Genomic DNA, 13,434 nt, shown 5'->3' with positions numbered 1-13,434 from the left:
CACTATTTCTCCTCTGTCTGACTTCACCCAGTATGACACTGTGTGTGTCCATCCATGCTGCTGCAAATGGTGTTATTAAATAAACTTTGCTTTCTTATCCACACTGCATTTCTAAATTAGTACCCAGCCTTTTTTCACAATTCAAGATTTATTGATCGTTGTCATTCTCTTTCCAAAATGACACCAGCTCTGTGACAAACTACACCATTGATCCTGCTGTTTGTGGTTCTTTGTGCATCTACACAGAGGGATAAAATACTGGGACATCCCGGCTTTTGAAGAGCAACCAGTTCAATAGTAGGGTCAAAATAAATTAATAACACATTTTGAGAGTAGAATTTTTTTTAAAAAATTCACTGATCGTTTTGAGAAAATGGCAGAAGAGAAATAGCAAGCAGACGAGTTTTAAGATCATTTCAGCTAAGGCAACAGTGTCATCATTAGCTGTGGAATTTTGCAATCAGATCTTAAAACATTTTTATCCCAGCTTCCTTTTCCAGGGAAGGCTGTAAGTGGTGTAAGGGTGGAATGAATAAATAAATAAAGATAAAATTAACCCCAGAAAACAAAGTGAAGGTTGGAGTCAGAGCTCAAAGCCGTCAGATCTGCCTGTAGCAGTTGATTCTCTCAGTAACCTCTTAGCCAGTGTGGTCAGAGCATGGGGGTCCCATTCAGTCAATGGATATTTGTTAAACACATATTATGTGCCAAACACAAGTTAAACGTTTAATGAGGACAGACTTATAGGAACTATAAAGTAAAAACAAAAGAGTTGCTCAGATGAAACACAGTTTACCTGGAAAAATCTCTCTTGTAAATTTTCAGAAAAGACATACGTGGCTGTCCCTCCATTTAAAACCTGGGTTCCTGAGCTTCCCCCACTTGGGGATCATTGAGCCATGTGATGCTGAGGGTCACATGCAGGTCTTCCAAGTCCCTGGTGGTATTAGCCAAAGCGTGCTTCATCAAACAGGATTCTATGAGGAGTTAAAATAACACAACATAACTCTCTGATTATCTGGCTCCATCCAAGAATAAAACCTCGACTGTTTAGAGGAGACAGACAGACCTTCATTCACAGCTATTTGAGTAGGTATAATAATAATTATCCAAGTAGCCAGTTTTGGCAGTCAGAGTAAAAATGCTGCATCACCGATCAACTATTTGCTCAGTTTACAATTAATTACCTTCTAGTTAATAACACATTGCTCTGTGCTCTTTTTGTTTTCCTTCGTTTTCTTTTTGAACAGTGTCCAGCTTAGAGCTTTTAAACAGTGTCCAGCTTAGAGCTTGATTGGAGAAGGACATGGCAACCCACTCCAGTGTTCTTGCCTGGAGAATCCCAGGGATGGGGGAGCCTGGTGGGCTGCTGTCTATGGGGTCGCACAGAGTCAGACACGACTGAAGCGACTTAGCAGCAGCGGCAGCAGCTTAGAGCTTGAGATTTATGTAAGCCTGAGAACACAATGGAAGAGGCAGACCTGCTTTCCACTGTGCTGTGGGTGTCCAGCTCACTGGCACTGGCAGGAGCAGGAGAAGCAGAAGCCCCAGACAGCCCTTCAAGAGTAAATCTCTCATCACTCTAACAACTGTTTGGGCAGGTGAACTTATCACAGAATAAACAACAGACTCAGAAAAATCTACCAAAGTGGCAAGTCTCCAGTATAAGTGATCACTGTGACCACTTTTCAGTTACTTTTTATGGAAGCCAGGGGTTCTGAGATGTTGCAGAGTTGCTGTTAGTCATTAATTGTCTCGAAATATTGTTGCAGTTGTTGGGTTTGAGTTGGAACCTTTGCCAGGTAGGCTTTCAGTTAACTCAATTCAAAAGAAGCCTCTTTGCTCTTGCGTGTCCTCAAAAGTATAGAAAATGCCTTCTTTTCTGAGGCTCGAGATTGACCTCAGCAATGGATGCATTGAAAAGCTCTCCTAGTTCTCTAGAATTCCTTTTATTCTCCAAACTGTCATTTCTTCGTGAAATACTTTTGGTGAATTGCACTGCTGCTAGGGGAGCGGTGTCTAATTAGGGCTCTTAAAAGCACAGAGCATAGAAATGGAAAGCTAAGCACTCTGAAATTTAGAGGAACAGTGGTTTTTCCAACCCGTTGGTTAACCCTGTGCTATATAAGTAGGGCTGGGAATGCTAATGGTTCATAATGTCCACCTTAATGCAAATAATAATTAAAATTATGTTGCCTTAAAAAAAAAGCATCATATTCTTGATTCACATATGCTTAACTAATTCTCAGCTTAGTAAATGGTAATTTCAGTGCTGTCCAGGTAACCTAGAATTCTTGCCATGTAAATTGTAGTCTTTATTGCTGTTCTGAGGGAAAGAGATGGAAGTAAGATGGGTCACTTTTCCACTGTGAGAACCTTGACCTTATAGAGGAAATTTTATAAAGTAGCTCTGCTCTTCTTCCTTGGTTTTTACTCTGGGTTTCCCTTGTGGCTCAGCTGGTTAAGAAAATGCCTGCAATGCAGGAGACCTGGATTCAATCCCTGGGTGGGGAAGATCCCCTGGAGAAGGGAAAGGCTACCTACTCCAGTAAATTCTGAAAAGAAGTTTGCTGTATTGAGAAGGATTCTCATGTACTTAACTTAAAATGACTGGCGTACCTTCAATACTGAATTGCTGTCCAGATTGTCTGTATCTTATGAGTGAAAACCCTGTTTTGTTTCTGTATCCATTACTTTGTAACTTTATTTTGCTCAAGAGTTATTTTGTTAAGTTACCAGTCATGGGTATGAGCTTGTTGAACATTAGGAAACAGAGCCTACTTTTGATTATTTTTATTGATGGGTCTTTTTGGTTAGAATATTAAGGAAAGTAAGGAAGATAGGAAACAGTCTCAACTGCTACACAGCCAGACTGCATGGAGATTCTGAACAACATTCAGGATATTACAGATATTCAAGAAGTTTCAGTTGCTATTGTTATTTACCATTTTATCCTCAGCACCTATGTTTGTTACATAGTAAATACAGAAGTATTATAAATGAATGAATTTCAGATACTAACCTCTACTGTATCTGTCTGCTCTCTTTCTTCTGTATGCCTGGCTAATGGTCTGTCAATAACATGTCTTCTGTTTATTTATAGCTTCATGGCATCTGCTTATTCACTTCTCTCAGTATATCTTTTCTTTCTCGTGCCATCATGCTGTGTGCAGATTCAAAGTCCCAGAGACAAGTGTGATTAGATACACAGATCACTGTTCAATATGGAGCATTCTCACAGCATAATAATTGCACGTCCATGGGTGCAGCTCTGGGGGTGCCCCAGGGGGCAACAGCGGGGTAGCACTGGCCCAGTTATCTGTGGTTATTAGCAAGGTCCAAGGAATAAACTATGGTCTTGCTTGTGAGAGGAAGGTGGTTATGGCAGACATGTAAATACCATTCCCATAACAGTAAATCAGAGTCTGCTTGGTATTCAGTCATGTTCCAGATCAGATTCTAAGCTATGGGAGCGTACCATATCCAGTCAGTTCACTGTTGTATTTCCAACACTTGGCACAAAGCTGGAAAAGATACTGGCTGAATGAAGACGGATGAAGGAGGAAGTTCTTTGATCTTAGGTGTATCAGGTCCAGTGGGTAAAGCTGAAGAGTCAGGCAAATGTTCTTGACCAATTTTTATCCTACAAATGAATCATGGTAGTCAGTGGCAAACCACAGAAGGCTTCTAATTAGAGAAAGCTCAGTTACAGAGAGATTCCGTTCTACTTCGTTTTTGTACTATGTTGGAAAGCAATGAGTAATACAGAACTTCTAATTAGTAAGTGGATTTTGTCTTTTCAATGGGAAAGTTGCCCTAAGGCTGCCAATCCCAGAGCTCTTTTTTTTCTCCCATGGAATTGTCACCATCCTAAAAGGCATTACAGCAACCCTTCAGAAGAGAGATATTGTCCCTAGGAACATCATGGGATTGAGATTTGTTGAAAGGGCTACAGTATACTGGTATGTTTAAATTGAGCTGAAAATCTAATTGGGGAAATTTTCCAAATTTTATTTTTAAAAATGCATTCCTGTAGATAATGTTTCTTGACTTCTACCATCATAATACACTCAACCACGGTCATAGAAGTGGGTGGGTTCTTTCTCTTTGCCAACTATTTTTGACTCAAGAATTACTATTAAGAGAAAGTTTTTCTTGGTTTTATTTTAAAGATCAGGTTAAAGTTCTCCATGGCTCTACATTTGGGTCTTACGATTTGATTGCTTTCGTATAATACCTGCCACTCTGATTTGCATATATTAGAGGCTCAGTGAACCCTGATGACCTGAACTATAATGTGAACCAGTAAGGCCATCTTTGCAGGTCATTTAACATCATTCAATTTCATTGTCACAAACATCAGCCTGAATACCAGGACATCTAACAAATGCTTGCCATCTACTGAATAGGAAAATGCAAACGGAGATAATATAAAGGATTCTCACAGATTCATAACCATACCTGAAAATATTAGGCAGTCAGTTTTCTCTGTAACAGTGTCAGAATCGGTTGAATGTAGGTGTTAGAACCACACAAACCCGAGATAGAAACCTGGCTTTGCCATTTAACAATATGACTTTAGACAAGTTACTTAAACGTTATCTAAGCCTTAATGTCTCATCTGTAAAAGGGAGGAAGCAGTAGCACTTATTCCACAGGAATTAGTACTAGGGTTTAATGAGACAGTACATCGGAAGCTCTTGTCACAGGACCTGGTACAAAGTAAGTGCTCAGCAATTGTAGCTGGGTTTGTTATTTTTGTTGTTATTTGTTAAGAGTGTTGTTTTGAAAAAATGTAATTCTTTCCCACAACATTAGATGGTATCAAATAAGTCAATATAAATGCAATCAGTCTCTTACATTTTCCTAGTAACAGAAACTCAGCAATATAGATTTTTTTAAAAGTACTATATTGATAGTTTTACATGCCAACATTTAGGTTAGGAAGAGCTACAGTTTATGTCTTTGAAATGACCACAAACGGACCACAGGCAAGATTTTTACGTTCTGTTTCTCTATTCAGAGGTAAAAAAGAGCGTTTTGATCTATAACTTCAAGATCTTCTCTGCTGAGTGGTTTTTGAAATCCATTAAGCCTTTTCTAGGGAGGTATTCCATAGATCATACATGGAAAGAGTAATTTTTTTGTGGTGGGATATGTGGTGAGACTGACTTTTCAAAAATTTTTACTAACATAATGATTTTTAAAAAAAGAAAAAAACACTCCTGATGATGTCAACTGATGTCTCAGAGGCATTGACACCTTCTTTGATTTCTCTCTTGTGGTCTTGCAGGCGAGACGGGCATTGGCAAATCCACGTTAATGGACACTTTATTCAACACCAAATTTGAAAGTGATCCAGCGACTCACAATGAACCAGGTGTCCGGTTAAAAGCCAGAAGTTATGAGCTTCAGGAAAGCAATGTGCGGCTGAAGTTAACCATCGTTGACACTGTGGGATTTGGAGATCAGATCAATAAAGATGACAGGTACATCTTGGGATTTTGTGGGGATGTAAATGAATGAGGAGGTAACAATACTCATCCTGGGTAAATGCAAAGACTAAATGTTTGCTCATTGTGGGGCTTGGACTCCTGTCACCTACAAGAGAAGATACTCTTGTCCTCTGATAAATTTTCTTAGAATGTTCTTGAGGTCAGAATCAACTGATGTAATTGATTCTAGCTAGTGTGAGCAGAAAAGGGATTTGGTAGAAGGAATAAGCTAGCTTATAATATTTTCCCGGAAAAGTCATGGAACCAGGTTTGGGGGCTTTCCCACCTAGAAAAGCAATCTAGAAAAACATCTAGGGTTAATGGAACTCCTGCCACAAATTACCTTATATATTACAAAGTACCTATATATTTGGTACCTGTCATGCTGGGGACAGGCCTCTAGAACCTCCACTGAATCTGTCCCTGTTAACCGAATGCCTTCATCACTACTTGCAAGAAGAACCCCTTTCCCTGCCTGTGGCTTCTGCCTTGGGTGACATGCCCCCTGCCTCCAGATCTTGTATGGCTGCAGCTGCTTGGCAGGCAGTAGACCACATCTGAACACTAGCTGCAAGAGGGTCTGGGAAATGTGGTTTCTGGTTTGGTTTTTTTGTTGTTGATGTTGTTGCTTTAACTCTGCCAAGAAAACAAAACAAAAACCAGGCATTAAAAAGTAAGAAGTGTTTGGAATGAGCATCTTCCCTGCTCTCCTAGGGCTTCCCAGGTGTCACTAGTGGTAAAGACCTGCCTGCCAATGCAGGAGGTGTAAGAGACACGGTTTTGGTTCCTGGGTTGGAAAGATCCCCTAGAGGAGGAAATGGCAACACACTCCAGTATTCTTGCCCAGAGAATCCCATGGACAGAGGAGCCTGGTGGGCTACAGTCCATAGGGTTGCAAAGAATCGGACACAACTGAAGTGACTTAGCATGCGTGTACACACTCATGCTCTCCTAGTCACTGAGACAGATTGGGATATTTGACTTAATCCCCCAATTCCTACAGATCTGAGTGAAAACTTGGAGTCAGTAATGATTTTGCCCAAGAAACTAGAGCCCAGGATTTAGTAGACTCAGGTTATGGTCTGAATTCTGCCAATAACCAGCTATGGGTCCTTGGCAGTTTATCTCACTCTAAGAGAATGACACTAGATACTCTCAGGTCTCTTCCAGTGGGATCTGCATACAGTCTCTTTTCAGGTGGGGGGGGGGGGTCTAAGGAAGGGTGCTGTGATTGGCTGAGCCTGGAGGAGGGTTGTGGTAATCTTAGGGGGTAATCCTGTATTTTGATGGTCTTGGCACCCAGGGGTATCCACTCCTAAAACCCAAAGTGAAGAAGGCATGAGTGAAGAAAGCTCAATGGGAAATATCGTAGTTGATTTCCAGCCGGCACAGGATCTTAATATTGATTCTAGAGCCGTGGTGTGAGCACTGTGGCTCCTTTGTTCTTTGTCCGGGTCTTCCTGTAGGCTGCTCACAGTTGGGTGGCCTGCTGGGTGCAGAATGGCCACATTGAGTCTGAATAATGAGTGTGGTTTCAGTGGAGCCTAGTGAAGAATTCAGATCATTCTCTATCCAGCGAGGGTTTGTTAAGCTAACCAGATAATGTGTATATAACAAACCACTTTGTCAGTGTAGAAAACAGACATGTTTAACCTGCTTAAGAAATAAAATGTCTTTTTTTTTTCTTCTTCAAAATTCTGATCCTATCGTTTGTATGTAGACAGAAGCTATTAGTTATAAGTCAGTCTTGCTGGGCTTAGTCACTCAGTCATGTCCCCATGTTGTGACCCCATGGACTGCGTGCAGCCCACCAGGCTCCTCTGTCCATAGGGATTCTCCAGGCAAGAATACTAGAGTGGGTTGCCACACCCTCCTCCAGGGGATCTTCCCAACCCAGGGATTGAACCCAGGTCTCCTGCATTGTGGGAAGATTCTTTACCGTCTGAGCCACCAGGGAAGCCCAAGAATACTGGAGTGGGTAGCCTATCGCTTCTCCATGGGATCTTCCCAACTCAGGAATCAACCTGGGGTCTCCTGAATTGCAGGCAGCTTCTTTACCAGCTGAGCCACCAGGGAAGCCTTTAAGTTCATCTTATGTATTCACTAGTTGACATAAACTTGACCTAATTATAAACTAATACTGTGAAGTTTTATTTTTATAAAACAGACCTACTCAATTGATAAAGCCAAACACATTCAACTCTTTTCTCTGAGTCCTTATTTGAGGGAAGCGTTTAAGTTTTTAAACCTTCCTGATGTGCACCCATGCATTCATCTCAAGATCACTCATCTTCTTCACTAATCTTTGAATCCCTTATGATTATTTTAAATATTTATATTCATTCTCTAAAAAAAAAGTTTGAGAAAGTTAAACTCTCCCAGGCCCAAAGATAATTCTAGAAGGAGGCTTCCAGAGACATTTTTGTGCAGTGACAACTTAATGGAAAGAAGACAACCAGAACATTAAGTTACAGTCTGTTTGCTTAGGGCTCAGACACTTCATTTGTATCATACCAGGTTTTGTTTATTTGTTTGCTTCATTTTCCTCTGAACTGTGTATGGTATATGTGTGTGTTGTCGGACTTTTTCAGGATGCCTTCTGGCAGGAATGAGAACTATTTAACCATTTTTTAAAAATCTAGAGCTGTGTATTGTCTAGATACATTTTAACTGTCTCTGATATAAAGATGTACCCATAGTAATGACAGAGAAATATTTAACGCATGCTCTAGCTGAGCACTGAACTCTAGTTTATCTATAGAGCAGTTTATATGCTCTTCAGTAAACATGGCCTGGAATAACAGGCGCAATTGTTAGACATAGTAAGAAAGATTTTATTTTGCCTCTGTCAAAATGGACTATCTGTACATTGTGTTGAGTGGGGAACAGCTAAGCACAGCCCCTGCAGCTGAGCAGTTGCTCTTGATTTATGACTTCAATTCCAAGGAATGATGGAGAGGTTCTTGTCTGAATGCTCTGTGTGATGGTCAGTGAAACAGATGAAGAGAAAACCCTGATGACAAGCAGAAGAGCACAAGTGCATTGTGGGAGCTGGGAAGCAAGCCGGGGGCTCCTGGTCCTAGTGTGGTCAGGAGGACCCATCCAAACAAGGCGGGTCTCCGTCTCTGACCTGTGCAGGTTTCTGCCTGGGGTTGCGGAATGCCAGGCGTGTGCGCCGCCTGATGGGTAGACAGCGGCCGGACTTTTTCAGGATGCCTTCTGGCAGGAATGAGAACTATTCTCCTGCATTTTGCTGCTAAGATTCCTTGAGCTATTCCCGCTCCGTCATCGCCCCAACACTGCCACTACATTTTTCACTTCTCCTTTAAATGGTGACTCCCACCCTTCTGGTGGGTTTTCACTCGCCAGCCCTGAGCAGCAGGTGGCCAGTACGAGGCTGAAGCACACATTTGCAGCTGGAGGCCTCTTTAAGAAAATTTCTGACTCATTTGGGTCAAATAATAGTTTCCAAGGAGACTTAGAAGAGAGGAAGTGTGATATTAACCTAACCTAGATACCAAATATTTTTTTTTTTCTTCTGAAATTTCTTGACAGCTGTTGCATAACCTCTTTGAGTGGCATTTAGAACTCTGTGCTCCAGAAGGATTGTTGACACTGTTGACTATAAACCCAAATGCCTGCTGTTTAAAAAAAAAAAAAGGGTCATTCGGATAAGGTCTGCTTCCATCAAAAAATTGGAAGTGGGCTATGCATTTTTGTATCAGTATGTAAACATATGTGAAGGGATGTGTTATTTCTCCAAACCCATGATTATTTTTACTACTTTGAGGATTAGGCAAGCTTTTCTGCCATCGATGCAAGACTTCAAGAATGTCCCAGTTTGTTTATGTAGGCTTTGGACATGTCAGCATTCCTGCATCACTGTCTGCCTTGGACCAGGCTAACTAGAAGGAGGCAGGAAGAGAGGTCTGGTAAGGTTTCCTGTTTTGTTTAATAGCATGATTAACTCTTCGTGGTCTAAGGACATCCTTGTTCTACTGTCTCTGCTATTCAGTGAGGAAGGAAAGAGGTCTAGAGGAGAAGGGAAATCGCAATCTGCTATAGTGCTGGAAATAGAAGAGTTCATTTGCTGCGTATTTAGGAGATGGGAGAATGTCGGTAGCGTATTACAAACTGCAATGATGATAGCACAAAAAGCAGGGCTAGTTGAAGTCCACTGAGAGACTCCTCAAACTCACCAAATCTTTATCAGAGTTATAAAGTGGTGACGGAGTGGTCTGTTTGATCTTTAAATTCTGTCTTAGTCCCACTTTCTGGTCGAGGTAGTTGAAAGATAAGGAAAATTAGCTTTGGCTAGTAGATAGCAGGAGAGAGAAAAATATATGGTAGGTATCTGTTTATGTGTTCACATGTAAAATGGAGAGTCAGTCCGTGAACAATGGCATAGGCTATTTTGTAAGCATGGTCAATGGGTACCTTGGGTGGCTAGAAAACGTTATATAAAATATTTTTTCCCATCACTTTTAGGGTCAACCACTGTCATTTTTTTTTTTTTTAAGTGGCTGGATATTTATGGGGGAAAAAAAAGTGGAGGATAAAAAGGGATCTCCCCATGCCTTAAAAGGAAATTATGTGAAAACAGATGACTTGATTTGGTTTACCTGCCCCCTTTCCTCTGCTTGATATGGCTACAATTCAAAGAAGTTTGAATTGGCGAAACCAGATTATAAATAGGTATCCTCGCTATAAGAATGGAAACTGGCAAAAGGCAAAAATAAGGATGCAGTTTCCTTATTTTTATGACTTTGAGTATAGATAACAGGTGGACAGGAGACAGAGAGAGGGCAGAGTTTATTTGAAGGATGTGAAGGGAGAACAGAGCCACTAGGCTGACTTACTGTATGCATCAAGAGAGGCTGTTTCATCAACACAATGAAATCTGGAACACAGGGAATAGTGATTTTGGTCAGTAGTTTTCCTGAAATATGTTTATTTGTTTATAATGCTATAGATGCTAGAACAGATGGGATCTTGTGCTTGGCTGTGTGGGGGAGGTGGGCTCTGTGTGGGCAGTCTCTGGGTTAAACCTAGGATTCTGATTTGGCCAGTGATGTGGATGGAGCTGCCATCTGCTGAGCTAAGGAATACAGGCTAGTAGGGTTTGGGGACAAGATGAAGTGTGATTTCGGGCACATTAGCTAGAAGAGCAACTGGAAATATCTGGTAAGCAGTTGGATGGAGTGGTCTGAAACTTAGGTAAGAGATCTGGCTAAGTGAAACACAAGAGGAAATGTGATTTTCCAAGGAAACCGCAAAGGCGGCAGGAAGCCTGAAACATTAGAGGAGAACAAGAGATGGCTTTGGAGATGCTGAATCCAGGGCAGAAAGCATTCCTTAGTGGAAAAGGAGAGGTGCTATGCCTCCCATAATCTTGGAGGAACAGAATCAAAACCAAAGGCGAAAAGGAAATTACTAGAAAGAAGAAGCATTCTTGGACCACTGTTGGGGGAGGTGCTAGGAAGCTGCAAATCAGGAACTGGGGGGACAGGAAGGAGCAACTGCCATGAGCTGCTTTCCTCCCTTCCGGGCTCAGAGGGTGCTGGGGAGGTGCCCGGTTCCCCAAGCACTTGCCTCAGTGTCAGGGGACCCAAAGGTCTGGCCCTGGACTCACAGGGCATGAGTGGGCCTCGTTGGAGTGGCCTGGGCCACCGCCCTCCAGGGCATGAGCCGGTGGCAGAAGAGTTACCATGGATCTGGGTCAGTACACATTTCCTTTTTCTTTTTTTCCCTGTCTTTTGAAAACTGAGGCTTGCTTTTCTCATGAATTTGTGGTTTATTAATTTACTGTGAAATAGTTATATCTCACACTTTTATGTGCTAGTTTTTTGCATATACTTGCTCACTTATTTGTCACATTAGCTCCGATATAGGTGATATTTTTGTCCTTGATGTTACCTGTGCGGAAATTGAAACACAGGGAGGTTTAGGAACTTGTCCAAAGCAAGTTAGAAAGTTGTGGATTTGGAGTTTGATCTTAGTTGGTCTGACTTGAGTCCCTGCTTCTAACCACCATTTTACATAACTATCCTATTATAATAATGATTATGAATATTGTTATGTAATACTTGCTTATATTAAAAATTTTTTAATTTATGTATTTGGGGTTTTTTTGGCTATAGTGGGTCTTTGTTGCTGTATGCGAGTTTTCTCTAGTTGCTGCAGGTGGGGCCTCCTCTAGTTGTGTGTGGGCATCTCATGCGGTGGCTTCTCTTGTTGCCGAGCGCGGGCTCTAGGGCATGCGGGTTTCAGTAGTTTGGTTATGGGTTTAGTTGGTCCATGGCATGTGGGACCTTCCCGGACCTGAGATCGAACCAGTGTCCCTTGCATTGTACTAGTTCTTAACCACTGAACCACCAGAGAAGCCCTACCTGCCTATATTTTAAAATTGGAACATGTAGAAGAATCTTATTAGTTGTTCACCCTTTCTATTGGAATTCATTGGGATTTCTATTATGTTTAGGATTTTTTAGGCACAGTCTACTTTTTCTTTAAACTTCTAGAGGCTTTGCTCAGATTGAATCAATGGATTATAGTAAATCACCAAAGGCAAATAGAGGAAAAACTTCTTTCTGTTTTCAGTTTTGGTCATAAATTTTTGTTTTGTTTTTTTCTTTTAGGACATCTGCTGTCATCCTCATTATAAAATATTTATAGTTCCCTTTCAGAGATTTCAGTTTAATTTATGGGTCTGCAGGTTGAGTGTTGAGAGGTTTTTATTTTTCTTAAAGCTTAAATCATTCCTCAGCAAGGTAGTAAGTCTGGGGAAGGATTAACCCATTTTATTCCTATTCTACCCATCTCATTGCTGCTGACACTAGCTTCTGAGCAGTCCCTCTGGAGACCTGGAAGAGTTTGTGGCTTTTCCGTAGTGACCTAATGAACTACTTCATCCCTGGAGAACATGTGGTTTATTGAATATATGTCCCGCAGATGCTATTAATGATAGTGTTTGTGGTCAGTTCAGAGAGTCATGCATAATTATTCAAAACAGATTTGAATTATGATTTGGTGAGAAGAGAGTTTACCTTCAAATCATGAAATTGAGAGTTGGAAGGACTCTTGATCCTAATAGACCAGGCACTTCCGTTTATAGATGAGGTCACGGCAAGCGCAGGGCTTTTTGAGAGCACAGAGTGGCTAGCCCTCATCCCTGCAGGACTGGGCAGAGGAACGGGGAGAGGCTGCCAGTCGGAGATCGTGCCACATCCTAAAACCACAGAGGAGTTTCCCTCTGGGCACCAATGCCAGTCAGTTGGGAGAGCCTGTCAAAGTCACTTTTTGGGGACAGATTTTGAGGCTCAGTTTTGGCCCAGCAGGGAAGAATACCACAGTCTCTTAGCTGTATCTTCACGGGTGCCATGGGGGCAGTGACAGTGTGTCCTACGTACTTCTAATCACTGTTTTAAAGGATGAGTGTTAGCCAGGAGATTAACGGGAAGAAGGCCATTCCAGGTGGGGATCTAGCATGAGCGAAGGCCTGGAGGCAGGCAAGAGCTTGCCACGCGGGGCAGAAAGCATGAACTAGGAAGGAGAAGGATGGGAGGGCTGGGGCGATGTTTAGCGGCCACATGGCCAAAGGCCTGGGCTGCCAAGGTAAGGAGCTTGGGCTTTAGCTCTTAGGGAACAGGGAACCACTAAGGGCTTTCCTGGAGGATTGTATGAAGAGGTTTGAGACTAGCAACATGCTGATTTAAAAATGTGTTTTAATGACCGTCTTCTGCATTCTAGCTATAAGCCGATCGTGGAATATATCGATGCCCAGTTTGAGGCCTACTTGCAAGAGGAACTGAAGATCAAACGTTCTCTCTTCAACTACCATGACACCAGGATCCATGCATGCCTCTACTTCATCGCCCCCACTGGCCATTCGCTCAAATCCCTGGACCTGGTCACCATGAAGAAGCTGGACAGTAAGGTA

The 13,434-nt window shown here is 41.9% G+C and overlaps 1 protein-coding gene across 3 annotated transcripts in view; it reads left to right on the top strand.

The window, feature by feature from the left end:
* Positions 1–13,434, top strand: part of SEPTIN11 (septin 11) — a 93,468-nt gene that overhangs the window by 52,399 nt on the left and 27,635 nt on the right. For all 3 annotated transcript variants that reach the window (XM_061145747.1, XM_061145746.1, XM_061145745.1), the window contains exons 3-4: positions 5,294–5,489; positions 13,245–13,431. In XM_061145747.1, the coding sequence (XP_061001730.1) occupies positions 5,294–5,489; positions 13,245–13,431 (383 nt within the window). The remainder of the gene's footprint in view (positions 1–5,293; positions 5,490–13,244; positions 13,432–13,434) is intronic.

This window comes from Dama dama, chromosome 6 (genome assembly GCF_033118175.1).
Source record: "Dama dama isolate Ldn47 chromosome 6, ASM3311817v1, whole genome shotgun sequence".
Lineage (NCBI taxonomy): Eukaryota > Metazoa > Chordata > Mammalia > Artiodactyla > Cervidae > Dama > Dama dama.
This window is presented reverse-complemented; position numbering and strand designations above follow the sequence as displayed.